We start from the raw sequence: 20,665 nt of genomic DNA on the forward strand, positions 1-20,665 counted from the left end.
GTTGTACCAGAAGGCTATAATTTCACTCCAAAAGTGTGTATGTGTGTAGCCCATAAATATTTTTTTTTGTTAAACGCGTGATTGACAGATACGAGTGCAACTGGTTTCATTTGACGGAGCAAATTTCCTAGTTGGACACTATTGTTTTTGTTTTTTAATAAATCAAGCAGTTTGGATAATATTTTCATTTTTTAATCAACAAAAACACAAATGTACATTGAATCATTAATCATTTTAGCCGGGGCGCAACCCAGGGTAACCCACGGTAAGTAATTTCTAAGCAACGTACTAGAATTGCACCAAATCTTTTTACCGCCGAAATGTAGGCAATAAGCACTGCATTTACAACATTAATTCGAATTCAACATATTGAATCGAGAAAGGCATCATCACCACCGGTGGATAAATTTGGGGTTTTGATTCCCTAAGAACTTTTTGTAGTATGAGGGTGAATATATACGGGGATAACGGGCATCCCTGTTTTATGCCTTTTGCTTTAATTTTTTACTCCGTACAGACTCCTTTCCACAGTATGCAAGTATTTTCGGCATTTAGAGCTTGCATTACTCGGTTTATGATGTGTTGCGGAACTAAAAGCTCTTTCAAAATTGTTGGTACCGTTGCCTCTCCATATCAACTCTCATACAAACCTGAAACGACCTGTGTGGTGTGCACGGTAAGCCCCGGTAATAGACAAAACGTGGTGGAGCAAAGCAAAATCAATTTTTTGAACTACCCTAATTATTAGTTAGCCACCATTAGCTGCCACCGGCATGGGTGTTTACATTCATTCCGCGTTCAGTTTTCCACTTGTTTTTATCGGGCAAAAACAGCAGTTTATATTAAGTTTTTGCATCAAACAAGTGACTGATTTCAAAAAGTGAAGATAGATCTCAACATTTCTGGCTACTCCGGTCCGGATAGTGTGCGAAAATTTGTTTTTACAATGCCCTTTACGAAGAAGTAAAGTGCAGTGATAAAACCACCAAATCGCGATGAGCTTTTAAATTGGCACGAAACTGCTGATTTCTGGAATAATGCGAGCCGAACTACGTAGGACTCGTGGAAGAAATATGCTCACGGGCATAGTCATTCAATATATGATGCACACCACACAGGTTATTCAAATTACATATTAAACTTTCGTTAGACACTATTAGATGCATTCGAATGTTGGTGGGAGATGGGTAGGGGAGGCGCGTGTTGACCAGTTAAAGGTCCGATGCCATTTTGACTGCCATCGTGGCACTCTTCCAACTATGTCCTTAACTGAACGAGCAAATTTATCTCAAACCCATACCAAAAGATCCTGGTATCAATCATTGGAGCAAAAGGGCCCTTCGGGATTTGGACACGGAAAATCCGATTCATTTTTTCACTATTTATTACTCACTGCTGTTAAACATTGCGGTTCCGTAAGACTCTCGGTGGCTGTAATAGTGACCAAAATTCGACCAATCGCAATGCTGATTTCCAACGATCTTACGTACCAGCTGTCACATTTAATTGATACAATATTGCACGTCAAAATGATACCAAGCTTGCCGCCTTTTCCAGCACGTGGTATCTGTTATTGTTTATTTTTCATGCACTATGGACCTAAAGAGGTAAGAAACGAATTGTGCAGAATACATTTTCGTTTGTTCAAGCAACCTGTTACCGAACTGTAATAGGGTATTTTTGGGGATTTCAACTGGATTAGTTGCTAATTTTCAGGATTTTCGGCTTTCAGTCACATGAAAATGTTGATAATTTCAAATCATTGCCAACGTTTCGATCCGGGGGTTTGGATCTTCATCAGGGCTCGAGATTAATCAACCTGTCTATTGAAGTGTGGGTCACACGATGGACTGTCAGGTGGGTTGGGGTAAACTGCACTAGGTTCATTTGTCCCAGCACCATAAACAAGATGGGTGGGTGGTGAAGAACAGGATGGGCACTACACAGTAAGTCACTACGATACACTTCTACCATGACCAGCTGTTGCCAGTTGCTGAACTATAAACCCCCGGATCGAAACGTTGGCAATGATTTGAAATAGGGTAGATGTACCAGTCGTGGTTAAATATAGCACCAGTTGTCACACTAGTGCATTATACACTAAGTAGCACATCATATCACCACAAAATATATTCTGATCAGTGAACCATATATGAAATGAACCATAAAGTGAACTCCTTAACCGTGCGGTAAGACGCGCGGCTACAAAGCAAGACCATGCTGAGGGTGGCTGGGTTCGATTCCCGGTGCCGGTCTAGGCACTTTTCGGATTGGATATTGTCTCGACTTCTTCTTTCTTCCTTCTTAATTCTCCTTACTTCCTTCTCCCTTCTTCATTCTTTCGTCTTCCTTCTCCCTTCTACCTTCTTCCTTCTTCATTCTTCCTTCTTCTTCTTTTTTCTTCTTTCTTCTATCTTCTGCCTTCCTTCGCCCTTCTTCTTTTTCCGCCTTTCTCTTTTCTCATTTCTTCTTTCTTCTTTCTTTTTTCTCCTTCTTTCACCTTTTTATTCTTCTTTCTTCTTCCTTTTTCAGAATTCTTTTTTCCTTCATTCTTCTTCCTTCTTCAGTTTCCCTTCTTCATTCTTCCTTCTTCTTTCTTCCTTCTTCCATATTCCTTCTTCCATCTTCCTTCTTCCTTCTTCCTTCTTCCTTCTTCCTTCTTCCTTCTTCCTTCTTCCTTCTTCCTTCTTCCTTCTTCCTTCTTCCTTCTTTCCTCTTCCTTCTTTCTTCTTCCTTCTTCCTTCTTCCTTCTTCCTTCTTCCTTCTTCCTTCTTTCTTCTTCCTTCTTCCTTCTTCCTCCTTCCTTCTACCTTCTTCCTTCTTCCTTCTTCCTTCTTCCTTCTTCCTCCTTCCTTCTTCCTTTTTCCTTTTTCCTTCTTCCTTCTTCCTTCTTCCTCCTTCTCTCTTCCTTCTTTCTTCTTCCTTCTTCCTTCTTCCATCTTCTTTCTTCCTTCTTCCTTCTTCCTTCTTTCTTCTTCCTCCTTCCTTCTTTCTTCTTTCTTCTTCCTTCTTCCTTCTTCCTTCTTCCTTCTTTCTCCTTCCTTCTTCCTTCTTCCTTCTTCCTTCTTCTTTCTTCTTTCTTCCTTCTTCCTTCTTCCTTCTTCCTTCTTACGTCTTCCTTTTTCCTTCCTCCTTCTTCCTTCTTCCTTCTTCGCTCTTCCTTCTTCCTGCTTGCTTCTTGCATCTTCCTTCTTCCTTCTTCATTCTTTCTTCTTCCTTCTTCTTTCTTCAGTTTTCCTTCTTCAGTCTTCCTTCTTCCCTTTTCCCTCTTCCCTCTTCCTTCTTCCTTCTTCCTTATTCCTTCTTCCTCCTTCTTTCTTCCTTCTTCCTTCTTCCTTCTTCCTTCTTCCTTCTTCCTTCTTCCTTCCTCCTTCTTACGTCTTCCTTTTTCCTTCCTCCTTCTTCCTTCTTCCTTCCATTCTTTCTTCTTCGCTCTTCCTTCTTCCTGCTTGCTTCTTGCATCTTCCTTCTTCCTTCTTCCTTCTTCATTTTTTCTTCTTCCTTCTTCCTTCTTCTTTGTTCAGTCTTCCTTCTTCAGTCTTTCTTTTTCTCTTTTTCCGCTTCCCTCTTCCTTCTTCATACTTCCTTCTTCTTTCTTCCTTCTTCCTTCTTGCTTCTTCCTACTTCCTTATTTCTTCTTCATTCGTCCTTCTCCCTGCTTCCTTATTCCTTCTTCTCTCTCCCTTCTTCTTCCTTCTTTCTCTTTCCTTCTTCCTTCTTCAGTCTTCCTTATTCTTTCTTCCTGCTTCCTTCTTTCTTCTACCTTCTTCCTTCTTTTTTCTTCCTCATTCATTCTTCCTCCTTCCTTATTGCTACTTCCAGCTCTTCTTTCTTCCTTTTTCCCTTTTTCTTCTTCCTTTTTTCCCTCTTCATACTTCCTTCTTACTTCTTCTGTCTTCCTCTCCCTTCTTCTTTTTTCTTTCTTTTATAATAAGGAAACGTATTTCAATTTTTCGGCCAAACTGCATTCGGCCAAATGGCGTTCGGTCAAATGACCCAAAACCGCATGAACGAAATATCTCTGCACTGTGTGTGGCAGCTGGATTTAACTACCATGAGGGAGCTACCACGGCGATGCGATGTTCGCCGTTAACCCACACTGAGTAATCCTAGCTAAGGGGTATTTTAAGAAAACCAAAAGATTTTTTTCAAATCTGGATTTCTTTGATTTTTTTTATTTCAAAAGTTTATTACATGAGGCCAAAAGAAAGGAGAAACGACGATTATCCGGATGACTACACAGAACCAATTTGGAAGTGATTGTCCCGAAAGCACAGAGAAACAGACGTCTCCTTCAACATATGTTCCATTGTTCACCTTTCTAACGGTGGATTCAAGTTTTTGTAGGTGGTTGTTCGGCCACCGATGGTGCTTCCATCGATTTTACTTGTGTTTGACGTGGGGGCCCGGGGCCACGGGCCACAGCCCCCCACCCCCCTCTAAATCCAGCCCTGGCCGCAGCTCTTGGTGCTTCCAACGGTGAATATCGACGTGTGGGTCCCAGAACCGTTGCCGTTGAAGCCTAACATGCCCGCAAGCAAAGTTTACCGCTCAACGAAGAAGCTTTCATGGTCAGACCCATCTAGTTATTAAGTTTCCTAGAAATAAGATCTAAAACCTTTATACTATCAAGACAGTTAGTGTTGACGTCAACTGAAGATCAGAATAGGCAAAATTTGAGGATTTGAATTGCTAAAAATATGAACCATGGTACCATCAACAAAAAAGATCTTCTTTTTTAACTGATTCGAGTTGACGTTTTCTCTTGGAGTAGTTTGAGTCGGTTCCGATTTTATTTCCCCGCCTAAATTATATCAATCTCCGCTCATTCGGGTTTGAATTCAGGAAATAAAAGGATTTTGAGTTGGTTGGATTGCATGGTTGGAAAGTCAGGTGTTGAGGTCGGTGTTTGAAACTCATATCAACCCGCCCGAATAGATTGAGTCTTAGCCGCGCAATCCTAAATGCCTCAGCAGCCTCTCCCCTGGAGAGTGGCGCTAAAGCTGCTGTTTGTCTAGACTCTAGAGGAATAAAGCATTTGTTTCACGTTTTAAAAGACAGGATCACCGTCTTCGACCAAGGGTTGTACAGACTGAACACCTTTTCCATATCATTGAACATGTATTCATCTTATCGCCAAATAAAGAAATACAGTATCAATTTCGTTGCTTCTTATTGTTAACATGTGTGCCACCCTTGTTGCATCCTGGGGGCGATTTAAATATGTCGTCAACCACTTTTTGATATTTCTAGATCTACCCTCCCCTCTATAGATCTTGCTGACGTTTGATCATCTTTCTCTTGTACGCGCACAAAGTGGATAGGATTTGTTTTCATCGGGAAACGCTTCGGCAGCAGCCCGGTGGCATCCCTATCTCACACAATAGGTTTGTTTTGCAGCCAACATTGCGCGACCGTATCCCACTGACAGTTCTGTATCCTAATGGGAATCAAATGTGATGTTTGTAAACAAAACACATACTATCATGAATTTTACACTGAGATGTTGGCTGCAAAAACATGGCGTCGTGCCACCCACCTGTTCGGCAGCGTTTCCCGTTGAAAACAAATCCTACTCCCTCCGTGCGCGTGCAAGAGAAAGATAATTAACGCCAGCAAGCCACGCTTATTTGAATACCTACAAGCTCCCCAGAATTCTTAAAGAAGCGATTTACCCACATTATTAGAGGAGGAATTTTCCAGAGTTCTTGGAAGAGTAATTTACCAGTAATTTACCAGAATTTACTGGTGGAAGAGTTTCCCTGAATCTTTGTAATGGAACAACCTAGATTTATTGGGAAAAAAATCCGGGAGTAGAAATATCCCAGAAGGGGTTTCCTGAAAATGGTACAAGAAGGATTTCCTGTTTTGGTACTAGTTATATAAAAAGGAATTCACTATTGTGTTTCTAGCTATTTTGTGTGACTGCACAATGGTGGTTCTGCCATTACCAGAAATTACTAATTTGTACAATCGCACCCTGTGATGGCACATTACATCATCCTACATCTTGAACGTTAGGATTGTCGTGAGTATAATCCTCAACTACATAGCCGTGAATCGCATATCTGTCCCATCTTTGCTGGGTTTCCTATTCATATGGGACAAATATGCGATTCACGGCAGTACAGCACCTGTGCTCTTATCAATTTGCATGGGAAATGCTAGAGAAAAGAAGATGCCAGCTTTTGCCCACTGAAAACCGATGAATTCGCCTGCACAAAATCGTTCAAAGAGTCCTCAAAAATTAATTCTATGAATTTTATTTTGCAAAACTATTCTATTTTTTCCACAATTGTTAATGGCGGCTTTCACTTGTGTAGAATTGACCATTCCCGTCAAAAATTGTATCTTGTTTTATTGTTTTATCTCAGTCGATTCTTTGGCTTATTTAAGGTCAACTTTCCCCAAGAACCCATATTTTTGGAAGCCTCTAACTATTTCAAAAATCGAAAACAAAAACCGAAAAAGTGCTCCACGTGTGAACCGGTCTGAAAAATTCACCCGATGCTCGTCAAAAATCGGGCCAATCCACCAAACATTGGAAGCTGAAGAAGAGCTTGTTTCGTGGCAAATTCATCAAAGTTTTGAAATTTTTACCTATGAAAATTTTCCCAAGGGGGGAATTGATTTTTTTGTTTTTGATGCCAAATGACTTTAAAATGCATGAAACGTCGAGATCTGATGTTATTTTAAAAAAAATGTTTTGAAGAAAATTTATTTTTTCTCTTAGAACATTTTTGTGACGAAAATTTTTTCATCGAATTTCAACACCGGACTTTTTCGTAGCCAAAGATATCCCCCTATGCAAAATTTGAGCTAAATCGGACATGATTTAAGGGTGCTCAATATTAATCAAATTTTGTTTTTCTCACAAGGGGGAAATAATTTTTTTGTTTTATGATGCCAAAGGACTCAAAATGCGTGAAACTTTGAGAATTAGTTTTTTGAAAATAAATCGACTGTTTTGGGACTTCGAAAAAAATCTTAAGGCGTAAACAATTTTTCATCGAATTTAAAAACCGGACGTTACGCAAACATTTCCTAAGCACTGAAATATGCCCCTATGCAAAATTTGAGCTCCATCAGACATGATTTAGGGGTGCTCAAAATCTTGCTATCAAAGTTTTGAAGTCGCAAAAATGTTGTAAAAGAAAAAATCGAATTTTCTTTTAAAAATTCAGAAGGGTTATGTACAAGACACAACCGCCCAACGTAAACTACGTAAGGCAGTTTAGTTCATTGAGGATTGTAGTGCCATCATGCATGAATATTTTCAGAAAATTCATTTGATTACTTATGTCACTGGTTTCGAACAAAACTAGCGTATCTTATTATATGAAAAGATACGACAATTGTTTAAAAAAAATACTATGAAAACCCAAATTCATTCCACAGTGGTAATGATGTCTTCCTTGGATCTAAGCATAAGCGGTATTTCGAAAAATTTCGTTTCAAGTCGTTCGAAACGAAATTTCGCGGAATTTGAGCATGTCGAAATCTGATTTTTTGATTTCGTTTCGTTTCGCTAATTTACATAAATTTCGCCATCAAAAACTAACTTTTAACGAAATTTAACGGAATTACGCGGAATTTCTAAATTAATTTAAACTAAAGCCTGTCCACGTTAAATTTCGGACACCCATCAGAAAACGCGATTTCTTAAAATTTTCACAAACCACCGAGAAGATCAATTTACATGACAGATGAATCTCTCCGCTTTACGTGATGCTTTCAGCATGTTTTCATTCTCGTCCAAATTGATAAAATGGCTAAAAATCAATTAGACATTGTCTAAGTGTCCGAAATTTAACGTGGACAGGCTTTAATATCGTACTCCAAATTACTCAAAATTTCGGCTGCGCCGCTGTAAAAAACATAGAGGCTATTCAGAAAAATATATTAGGCTCTTTTAGTGGAATGTATTCAACCGTCTAAGACAAATTAAGTCATTCCGAGTCGAGTCGTGCTAAGAATTAGTTATACTGATAACTTTGTCTAGCAGGCAAAGTCGTGGATTCCAAGCGCCCTTGACGAAGTCTTTTCTGGGCGCCTCTTCGCTTCCACTTAGACCTTAAACCAGGTTTGAGCATATGAGTAAGCATCCTTCAAGAGTTAAGCGAGCATGAAGAAGGCTCTAAGGAAAACAAAAGGTGCAACATTTCACATTCAAACTACAATTTAAATCTCACCGAAAGTAAGAATAAGCTTTTTAGAGGATTGAAGATTCTCCATATAACTTATCTGTGATATAACAGTCAATATTCAGCAAATTAAGCAGCAGCAATATACATACAGTCCTTAAGACGGTTAAAAATTTTGTCATATTGTTTGACTATTTTCAAAATATATTTGTAGCATTACAGCGTCATGGATATTTCTGGAGCTTCAATGGAATTTGCCAAAGACCAGAGCTGATTGAAAAATCAGTAGAATTGCTGAAAGTAAAGACTCATGATTGCCTTCAGGTTCAGCTCATATTGTCCAAAGCAGCTGTTTTTTGCACTCAAGGCCCAAGGAAATTTGGGCAAAGAAAACAGCTTTCTTAATGATTCACCTCCGGCTGTGTGTCGTCTGTCTCATTCCGTCCTTCGGAAAATCGTGATTGGTTAGTGCAACACCGGGCAATATCACAAACTTCTTCTTCTTCTTATTGGCATTACATCCCCACACTGGGACAGAGCCGCCTCACAGCTTAGTGTTCATAGTGCTAAGGAGGGCCCCTCAATATCACAAACACTCATTCAAAAAAAAAAAAACACTCATTCAAAAAATACGGATTTATGTAGTGGTTTGTTGCCAACCTTCATTCCCCCTTTATGGGGAACAAAGATTGGCATCAAACCACTACACAGTTACGCCCTATGATCCTAAGCGCGAGATATACAAATGTCAGATGGTTAGCCACCTCCGAAGTGAATCGGTCGATGATCGGATTCGCTATCGAACTTCTGATAGCTCGTGCTGATTGTATTGCGGATACATTTTGCTCATCTATAGGACGATGCCCCTTAAATTTGTTTGCCCAAAAATAATATTTTGAGAGGACAACAAAAATTTTCGTGTAATTTTGAGGATTTTCAAAAGATTCTTTAATCAATCCGAGTAGTTTTGTGATGTTTTTCATTTTATTTTTTTTTTTCATTATCCCCCGCTACTTCCACCCACCCACGACCTTGCGGAGACCAGTAGGATATAATATAATTTAAATATTTGTAAAGGCCTTATTGGACTTCGAAAATATAATTTAATTTGCTTACATAAGCAATTCAACAAAAATTCCGCGGAAAAAAAATTAAAATTTCGTTTCGTTTCGAAAAATTTCGAATTGAATGGACCATGATTTCGTATCGTTTCGAGGTCTCGAAAATAAATTTATATTTCGTTTCGTTTCGTTTCGAATTAACATAAACATTTTAAATTTCGTTTCGTTTCGTTTCGCCAGAAAAAAGTGTATTATCGCATACCCTTACTTGGATTCGAATTGCCTACATTTGGGTTTTGAAGCATTTGATGAAATATTTTTATTATTCAGAAACATTCCAAACATTCCAAGCTAAAAGGTGATAGCTCTATTGTAACTCATGTAGCCCATTTCAAGAACGTATGCGTTCCGAAGCTTTAGTCGTGTACAATAAGTACCGCATGATTGCACCTAAGTATTATAAAAATAAAGTGCATTCACACTTCCTGAATCATAGTTAAATCCTTCTGATTCAGGCGCGCATTTAATTGGACAAAATATTATTAGGCCGATGTAAATATTTTTCTAAAATACGTATCCACCCCCCCACCCCTCGGATTTTTTGCTCAAAAATAGCAATTTGAGGAGCAACAAAAAAAATTTCCATTGTGAACTTTCAAAACATTCTTTAACAAATCCGAGGAGTTTATTTTTTTTCCATTTTAATATTTATCTTTTACTAGCAGACCCGACGAACTTTGTTTCGTGTAAAATTGATTTATTCTCTGATTAGTTCTCGAAATTTTTGGTTCATTTGTATGGAAGCCCCCCTTTCCGGGGAGGCGTTGCAAACCATCACAGAAACATATCTTCCCTTTCAAAACCTCCACATGCCAGATTTGGTTCCATTTGCTTGATCTCGAGTTATGATGAAATTGGTGTTTCATTTGTATAGGAGTCAGGTTCCAAAGAGGAGATGGTTCTCGAACCATCTTAAGAACCTTCCCCGGTCCCAAAAACCTCTGCATTCAAATTTTTACGCCACTCGATTCAGTAGAAGAAAAAGAAGATTACCCCCTTGGAGACGAGCCAGCCTCGAGCTGCAAGTCTCTTAAATAAAGACAAAAAAGATTACCTTCCCCCTTGACTTTGCGGAGACCAGTAGACTTTGACCCTGCGTAGACCATAATTTTAATAAATATGTGTAACGGCCTTTAATAATTTTGCTCAACATTTTTCCAAAGTCGTTTTTAATATAAACATGTTTGTGCAATTACATTGCGATGATTGCATTACGAGCAAGGGTATTGGCATTGATAACAAATGATCGTCTCATGCCTGCATAAACATGCCCCAATCTGCATCACTTTTTATACACCATGCACTACATTACGCATTTTTGTTACATTTGTTTCGACCGCGGTCACTGCTCCGGCTCCATTGTTCTACTTTTTGTGCGAAACACCGCACAAAGCAGAGTCCAAAAGCCAACCGCACTGAACGGCGACGGCCGAAACGAGACTCTTGCGGACAAGAAAAGAGAGTGCTGCCAAAATGATCCGATACCCTATTTTAACGTTCATAACCCAAAGTTTCAATATAACTGACAAATTGGTAGAGAATTTCCGAGTCGATTGATATATAAATCTCAAAAATCCATCGGAAGATAAAGGCGCTATTAAGGCCCAAATTACCGTAATCCAGTCATTGACAAGAAAACCAGCCACGTGCTTATACCACCCCCAGGAAAAAATCCGCCCACCGAGGAGAAAATGCATTCCCCAGCTGAATCGGGGAAGCATTCTCGTGTTAAAACTACATCAACACATAGTGGTGACTTCAATACATCCGTGGGATGCTTCATTTGGATGAATTTCGTAATATTATTTGAAAAAACTGCATTTTGCAGAAAATATTGCAAAGTTGAAAAAATATTTTTCCAGGAGGGGAAACCGTCGATTTACTCTCACGCTCTCTTATACTTTGCAGATACTCGAAAATCATCGTTCAGTGTTGCGTGTTGATTTGTTCTATATATTATGCTTGTTTTCTCGAATATTTACGTAAACATCAAGCAATAATCTTTGAAAATGTTGCTTTTCATGCTATATATTGACACTAAATATTGGATTTGAGCTAGAACTGTGAAAACGCAAGCATTCATAAGCAACGCAGGTTATTTATTTTTTCATAATTCAAGTGTTGATAATGTAGTGCTGCTAAAACGGCATCACTTTTCATGTACACAGAGAGAAGACCGATCATATGGTCATGTAAACAATCCATTGAATCTTGACGAACACTTGAGAAGGTAGTCAACTGCATCGTGATTTTACATTCATGTAAAATGCATGTAGAAAATTGTGTAATTAGGAGAAGGGTGCACATCAAATCAATCTCAGATGCATTTTTGAGGTTGTTTATGCATATCGCCATAATCGATGCGCTGTACAGGTATTGAGAAGGACGTTAATATTTTGTGGAAATATATAGAGTTTGATACCTTATGAAATGTTTGTGTACTTTGTTCAAAATCAGATCTGAGCGAATGAGTAGGCTCTCCGCAAAAAAAAGAAGCGAACAGCAAGAAAAAGAAGTCGATTTGCTGTATGACATTTGAACCTTAAAGCTCAAAATCCTACATGATTTCGTGACAGTCTCGAATTTGGAAATTTTCATTTGTCACCCTGTATCCGAATCATTCCTTTAGACGTAGTTTACGTCAAAAATGTTTTTAAATAACATCAGATCTCATGCATTTTTAAGCCATTTCGCATCAAAAACTTATGTTTTCTTATTTTGGGTTTTATAGTTATCCAATTGACGGTCAGAAATTATATTAATTACCCAGTTACAACTCGAACGTATCGAATCGTCAGCACATAGAGCTCTATCCAGCCACAAACCAAGAATGATGCTTTTATCGATCACAACATAAAACATGATCTGTACCCCAGACGAAAATACCATGAACTGTTTGACGATACAAATACGTGTATGCTTTTTCTAGGTTCTTGAATAATTTTAACGCGAATCCATGCACTACTGCAGCGTTGGCGACATTATTATAAACAAAATCTTTATAACGTTATAACATTTGCACGCAACAATCACAAATCCAACGAAAACAACGTCCGGTTGCTGCTACTTCACCATTTCAGAACGATAAGCCTTCATTCTGATACGGATAAGCCACATATACAAAGCGTCGCACTCATTGATTCCATAGTCCACAATGGGAACCAGACGCAGACGGAAAACGCAAATGCTTACAGTAATCTTTTCAACGGATGGATCTCACCTGTGTTTCCAAATGTGGCGCCTTCTTCATTTTTGACGTCATTAACTTGTACACCAAAGCAAACCACTTTTTTACCACATAACTAGTTCACTTGCTCCCACCGTATCACACCGTTAAAATGTTGAACATTTTATCTGAAAGATGTAGCATTCGCGGAAAAATGGTGGCGTAGGCCGAAACGAAAACAGAAAAAAAACACTTCCATTCGCGCGCAATGCTTACTTCGATCTGATCCTTATTTAACCAAAAAACATCATCGAAAACCGACTACTTCTCTAAATGCGCGGCAGGTGATCATTGTCCTATTCTGTTACAGTTTGGGACAAACGCTTGTTGGGAGTTGAATTTGTCTCAACATTTACAAGAGAGGACAATGTTGTAGTTTTACATTCCCTGCAAATAACACCAACGTCAACATTTTTGATTTTTTGACTAATTTTAGGTCAACTGTTTTCAAGAAAATTTGTTTTGACGCTTCAGTAGCTTAAAATTTAAAATAAAAAATCTGATGAGTTCTGAAATCGAATTTAGGACTGATATTCGTCAGATTTTAAACCAACATCAAACTTGTTTTCTATACGACCAGTAGCAAAATTTTGCTTCTTATTTAACATCTTCATTTCAGAAGCCATAAGCAATATTCACAATTTCAAAAAGGAAAAAACTTTGCTGATGACACTCCAGATTATTTCTTTTATATGGAGTTTCCCTAAAACTATGAATTTTCAGTAAATTTTCATCGGTTTCCTAATTTTTTTGGAAGTGCTACAAAATTCAATAGCACCAGGGCGATTAAGACCATTCTCTCCTACTACACTTTCGCCTCTAATAAGTCCAGAAAATATACAAATCAAGTTTTATACCGGTAGTTATTATTAGCATCTACCATCTTTTTCTTGAATGGCTCTACCTTCCTTCTGGATTTTGGCATGCTTTTTAACTTGGGTTCTTTGTTGCATTTCCACGGTTGTGAATCGAAAGCTTCTCTCGCATGAATATGTATCTTGTGTGGCTAGTACAATGGATACGCTATACCCAGAGGAACCGAGAATGTTTCCCACCCAAAATCATCCTAGACCGAAAAATTTGAGACAACATCTAATGATTCAGCATAAAATTTGAAACGAAACAACTGTTAAATCTCCTAACTGGTATTGCAGAATGCGTGAATAAATTATCATTAGTGAATCCAGTTAAATCACAGTTCATAAAAAAATACCACAGTATTGGACAATGGTAATGCGCCAAAGTAATACGATACGAATCGTTTTCATGTCGTTTGACACAAAACGAATAAGAATTCAAATTTGTCAGTAATACGGATCAAGTTTAGAATTGGTAATCTGATTAAAGATCATTTAGAATCATTAATTTGGATAGACTGTTAGCGCAAGCGCTATCGATGAAATTAGTATTCGAAGGCAATGAGAACAAGAAATATGTTTCAACTTAATCATTTGTCTCGGACGAATAGTTTTTTGTGACCGAGACTGTATGTTATAATCAGGGAGGGTGAGAAAAATTGCTGGACCGAGACTGTCTCTGCCGCGGCACCCCTTCCCGCAGCATTAGAAACTGACCTTTGTCGTTGGGCTTCAGATCAATTCACTCTTTACCGTCATGATAATATCAGGCATTTAACCGTAAAGCACAAGAACTATTTAGCGTAGATATACCAATGACTTGCGGAATATCTCTCTATATATAAACACCAATGTATGATCGCAAACTATTCAATTACGAGAAATTCACTGTTGCTAACAATTTGGCTTATGTTGTTTTGCGGCCCGGATTGAATGGCGAAAGTATTTCAAACATGAAAAATTTCACGTACAAATTAGAATATTTTTACTATGTCTCTCATATCATTTTTCTAATATCATCAGTCAGTCAGTATCCATCTATCCATCTATCTTCTATAAACTCTCTCTCATTCGATATTGAAATTACCAAAACAGGGATGTAATCCAGGGAAAAATCACTCATTTATTATCTTTGCATACACTCCCGAAATGCAACAAATCCTAAGAGGCGTTTTATCGCAAGCTGTATCGATAATGAACGGATTCGGGGAAATATGTTTAATGATAAATTCCTCTGAAAAAAACTCCAATTGCGTTTCCCTGGTGTTGATGAAGCATTCTGACTTTACGCAGTCTTACAAAAACGTTGTACCTTCGAGCAGGGTTTCTTTTAAATTTGTTATAACAGCTATAGCTATAGCTACTTTATATTTGATTAAAAGTTCAAACGAAATTCAATACCAAATTCAAATAGCGAATTACCACCAAACAATTAATAAATCAACAAAATGATGATAATGGAATTTTTATAATAATCTTTGTGGTAATTTTTGTATTTTCTGGCATATCGCATTCAGTTAGAACCAGGCTTTATTTAGCTACCCGAATTTAATTTTAGCAACAATATTGGCCATTATAACTTCAAAATCGTCTGTTTAATCCCGATTGGTACCGGGTGCGGACAGCTAGTTTCAATATAAGATTCGGTAAAACGGATTGGTCCGACAGTGAGGTAAAATTTGCGTGTCAATCAGACGAAGCAGTGATGAAAGTGCTGTTCATTCTAGTTTTTGTCGCAATCCACGAGGCATCAAGTTGTACAACCAATACTGCTAATGACAACGTGGTGCATAATCAGAATCAAACTTCGGTTGAACAGAAATTATCAAGAAGAAAGAGATTTTTGTTATTTCCTCCAGGCGGTGCCGTTACAGTGAGCTTCAAATGCATTGAACAACTATTAAGTCTATTTGAATTAAACTTTTGTTTCGATACAGATAGGTGCTGGTCTCAACAAATATTTCGATTTTGCCAAGGCCGGGAGTCATTATGAATTTGTAGAGTTCGATATATCATACCCTCTCCCGGAATATTCGTTCCGAATAACGCAACACAAATTAGGCGAAGTTTATTGGCCGGAGAGTGGACCGATTTTACCTCCCCCAACGCCGCCGTATCCAACTACGACACCCAATCCTGTCTCACCGCCGATAACATCACTGGATTACCCTCAGCATGACCACCACGAACACGACTTATCAGAAATTGAACTGCAAGCATATTATAGTGATCATCCTGACGCGTGGGAACCTCCGGACCAATCCGATCGGTTCCCTCGCGATTCCTCCAAACCATACAAGCAACGAAGCACAGTTCCGAAAAATGAGTGTGACAATCGGCGCTGCCAATACAATTTCCACGGAGGGACATCCAAGGGCAGTGTGATCGATGGCGTAGAAGACAGACACAATATCAACCAGCACCGTGATTGGGAACATTTCTATCACTACCGGGAACGGCGAGATTTGTATCATGCCATTAAAAACGCGATTGGGGAGAGGTACGTAATTTTCTGTGACTGTCCAACATGAAGTGAATGTGATCGATCAATTGGGTAACTTTTAAACACCTTCGGACTCACGGTTACTTTCCACATCAAATTCTTAAGCGATGGCTCCTAGCAGTGCCGCAAAATTTTGTGTTAATGTTTTGTGACCGATCTACACCAGCGAACGTATGTTACTGAAACCTGTGATACTGAATCGGTCGGCAACGGAATCGGCTGAAAACTCATAATAGACGATGTTAGTCACCAAGTTTCTTGGAAAGAGCTCGAACTTTTCTATTTAAAAGGAGTTACAAATAGAAAGATATCGTACTAGTTCTGGTAAAGTTCAGCACAAACTGGTAAAATGAACTAATTTACCGATTACCGATACAGAGTTGAATGGTGGATTTTTTTGTGATAACTTCCTTTCTAAAATCGCTTTAGTGTGTTCGTTAATGTGCAAAAGTAGTCTAGTAGAAATTGTATATATGCACGTACATCGACAAAGGGAGAGTAAATTCAGCTTTAATACCTTAGTCAATGGATAGACTAATGAAAATGATATTGATTGATGTTATTTAACAAGGCCGAACAAACCATTAGGCCGAAAGTGATTTGGCCGAACGGGTCATAAAACCGAATACCCAATAAGTTTTTATTTCTGCAGCTCGGAAAAAACCGCAGAGCCGTGCGCAAGCAAAATAAGAACTGATATTCCGGCAAAAATGACGTTTGTTAGCTGATTTTCGGCAAAGTATTTGCTGACTTTCAGCAACTTTGCCAGAAATCTCGGCAAAAAAACACGTTTGCTGGGTCACGCCTGTGCAAATATCGGTAGAAATTCAACATTTTGCTGAGATCCTGGTGAAAAATTAAGTGTGTAGGTGATTTGGCCAAACAGGTCTTTGGCTGAATAGTCATTCGTCATAGGTCACTTCTCAGTCATCATTTCTCACTTTACACTGCGAAAAGTGAGAAATGATGAGTGAGAAGAGAGGCGTCTCCCCTTTTACTTCGCTCTTCCCACTTTCCACAGTGTGAAGTTATAAGTGAAAAATGAGCAGTGAGAAGTGTGAGGTGAGACGTCTAACTGAGGAGTGAGTATTGAGACGTTTCTTTTCTCACTTCGCACTACTCATTTCTCACTTTTCACTGTGAAAAGTGAGATGTCTCACTACTCACTTTGCTCTTCTCACTTTTCATAGTAAAAGTGTGAGAAATGAGTTGTGCGAAGTGAGAAAAATACGTATCATTTTTCACTCCTCATTCCTCACTTTTACTGTGAAAAGTGAGATGTGCGAAGTGAGTAGTTAGACGTCTCACTTCTCATTCCGCTCTACTCACTTTTTGCAATGGGAAGTAAGAAGTTCTATTTTTCACTTCTCACTCCCAATTTTTCACTTATCACTTCTTATTACTGTGAAAAGTGGGAAGAGCGAAGCAAAAAGACAGATGCCTCTCTTATCATTTATCATTTCTTACTTCTTATTCCTCACTTTTCGCAGTGACATATTCGACATACAATATATTCGGCCGAACGACATATCCCGAGCAGCGCAAGTCAGACAAAATTGATTGTCACTAAATCCAGTCACATATGAGTTGCAGTAACCTATGTGGAACATGTGTGCTTCTAGGGATTCGACCAAATGACTACTTCGGCCAAATGATTTGTTCGCCCAAATGACGTTTTCGGCCGAATGACTCGTTCAGCCAATTGACCTATTCGTCCAAATAAACCTTCTCGGCCAAATGACTTTTTCTTCCAAATGTCCTATTTGGCCAATTCAAACGGCACACCTTGCCGCCGGGTACTGCGAAGTCTTTCGATTTTTTTTACGTAGATCTTCTCATCCATCACCTTGAAGTCACCTTGAAGAAAAGCCGTTACTGCGTCGAGCTGATGGATCTTCGAATCAAGCCTTTCTGCTATTGCCATTAGATAGCGGATAGTAGAAAAACGGGTCACTGGTGAACGCTGGCGTCGCCAGCTATTGTTATTTGGTGGGGCACCACTTGGCGCAAGAACAATAGCCTATGAGAACAATAGTGTGATTGCATCGTGTGGTACCCCACCTCTGTCTCCGCCAGTGGGTAAATAGGTTTTCCTGTAATCCACTCCTTGAATTTGCGAATAGCCTCCAGTCACACGCTCGATCGATCCATTCGCATTAGTCTTCAGCTTGAATACCCATTTCTATTAAGGGCAGATCGCAGAGCTCCCACGTCTTATATTTGTTGGGAAAAACGTTTGAAGAAGGCCCTGAGTCCTAACTGAAAATCATTGTACTTGGGTACGGCGCTCCCTGCCGCTGTGCCTTTCCAAACAATGTGGATTTTCTTGTTGCGGAGGAAGCGCAATTTCTATTTGATCTTCACTACCGGTTTCATTTTCTGGTAGCGGCCCTTCTACGGTATTTTATTCGCCGCCTTGATCAGATTCCGAGTTAACATCCATAATAGCCATCCTAAAACTGTAGCATTTCTGGTTCGGAAACTGTAAGGCGTCCTTCATTGCTGCCTTCATCAACGAATACAACGTCGCGCCTCACTTACACCCTCGTGGTTCTTGTATTGTAGATACAATAGCCTTTTGATTCTGATGCGTATCCGACGAATATGTTTTCCTCCGATTATGAATCCCATTTTTATCCTTCGTGTTTCCTTCTACTGAATTTCTCTTCTGGATAACTTGAAAATCCTTCGTTGGTGAACAGTTAACGAGAAAACAAGATGTTCCAACCGCCTCAGCACAAGATTTTTTTAATGGCGCATCGAATAGTAGACAATTAGCAGGTTCAACGAGGGCTCGATTCATTCGTTCGGCTAACAGACCTAACAGGTGCTTACATAACTTTTTGAATATTTTCAAAATAATCAGTGTTTTATTTTCATTTTTTGGAAAAATTAAACACGATTTTATTGCGTTCAAACAATCTTTTCTGTTTACACTGGGTTCTGTTTTTACACGATTTACATTTTCTCAATTTTCCACTTATCCTAAATGTTTAGCGCATATTAATTATCGTGTGATTTTTCTTCGATTTATTCTGGATTTTTTGAAACATGTTTCGAAGAGTTTGGTGGTAAATTGAAGTCACACGATCAAAAATACGAGCGAAAAAAATCGTGTAGAAACAGAATCCTGTGTATTTTGTTTTTATTTTCGTCGTTACATTAGAGATCCATTTGAAACATTTCAAGTAAATTATTAACATCGGTAAACGGTGTTGATAAAATGGAATTTCCGTTACTTTGCCAGCATATTGAACAGATTTGCATTAACTGTTTTCAACAGGATGGGAGAAATGTACCAGATTTCATTAACCCACTGTAATAAAGTGCTTTATGTTCATGTCACTGAGATGTTTGGCGATATCTGCTAAAAAAAAAGCCAAGTTACTCATGAATTCAGGATCATTCAGCTCGGGCAGTGGTTTTCCTTTATCTTGTGAAAATAGTGCCATTTTCTTTTCGAAAAGAATAAAATCTCTCAAGCATGGTCCCAAGGCCAATGAACCAAGTCAATGAACTTCGCAATAAGACAGCAAGTCTCCGTATTCGGCTTTCATTTGCATCAACATCATTTGTATTAGTGGTGGTTTAGTTCCCTAACGTGGATGAAAATGATTGTCTCAATAACAAGCGTCAATACTTGAGGAATATTGATTGTTTCCGCATATCGATTCTTTTAGGGAAATATCGCCATACCTATGTGACTCCTTTTCCTTGCTTAGAATTGTCACAACGCCATTGTTATTTCCTGTTATTGCTGGTGCTCCATCAACCGTAAGGTCACAGAGAAACAGACGTCTTACTTAGAACAAAATGCAATCAAAATCATTGTCACAGAAACATTATCGCCCAATTCTAAAGCTACCGCATTTGGACAAACGGCAACCAGATGGCGGTAGAGCGTAAACGTCAAACACAAGCAAAATCGATAGAAGCGCCATCAGTGGCCGATTGATCACCTACAAACAATTTTTTTTTTTTTAACTAATTTTATTTGCTAATTATCTAATACATGCATTCATCTCTTAGACTAGGTGTTCCGTGTTTTCTTAACACTATCATCCTTATTTGCTATGTTACTTTTTAGTTATTATTAATACATTTCAATTGCCTCTGGCAGTTAGATTTTTCCTCTGGTTGAATTGAACCATGTAGGAATTACAATGTTTTCAACTTAAACTAAACTTAACCTATTTTATACTAAGGGTACAAGGAGTTAATCGTTGCAATAGAAGATTGCAACGATTTTTATCTAAAATTGAAATTATTTTGTTGGACATTTGTTGCAATGTCTCAATATTAGAAATTCTATGAAGTTCATTGGTACTATACCACGGAGGCAACTTCAGAATCATTTTCAAAATTTTATTTTGAATCCTCTGGAGTGCCTTCTTTCTGGTATTGCAGCAACTAGCCCATATTGGCACAGCATACAACATGGCAGGTCTAAAATTTGTTTGTAAATCAAAAGTTTGTTCTTAAGACAAAGTTTTGATTTTCTGTTTATAAGTGGATATAGACACTTAATATATTTGTTACATTTGGCTTGAAGGCCTTCAATGTGATTTTTAAAAGTTAATTTTTGATCTAGCAGAAGTCCTAAATATTTAGCTTCGCTAGACCAATTAATTGGAACCCCATTCATAGTGACAATATGTCTGCTAGAAGGTTTCAAATAAGAAGCTCTCGGCTTATGTGGGAAAATTATAAGCTGAGTTTTGAAGCATTCGGGGAAATTTTCCATTTTCGCAAATAAGTGGAGAAAATATCCAAACTTTTGCAATCTACTACAAATGACACGAAGGCTTCGCCCT

General features: G+C 38.5%; 2 protein-coding genes across 2 annotated transcripts in view; one reads left to right on the forward strand and one right to left on the reverse strand.

Moving 5' to 3' along the window:
• The window catches only part of LOC134227043 (uncharacterized), a 386,403-nt gene that overhangs the window by 216,406 nt on the left and 149,332 nt on the right, over positions 1–20,665 (reverse strand). The gene's annotated exons all lie outside the window — the stretch shown is intronic.
• Positions 15,052–16,084, forward strand: LOC134221396 (uncharacterized). Its single transcript, XM_062700588.1, has 3 exons — positions 15,052–15,221; positions 15,286–15,848; positions 16,018–16,084. Exons 1-3 carry the CDS (start codon positions 15,054–15,056, stop codon positions 16,082–16,084), a joined length of 798 nt encoding a protein of 265 aa, XP_062556572.1. The 5' UTR covers positions 15,052–15,053.

The sequence above is a fragment of the Armigeres subalbatus genome, chromosome 3 (assembly GCF_024139115.2).
Source record: "Armigeres subalbatus isolate Guangzhou_Male chromosome 3, GZ_Asu_2, whole genome shotgun sequence".
In the NCBI taxonomy this organism is placed as follows: domain Eukaryota; kingdom Metazoa; phylum Arthropoda; class Insecta; order Diptera; family Culicidae; genus Armigeres; species Armigeres subalbatus.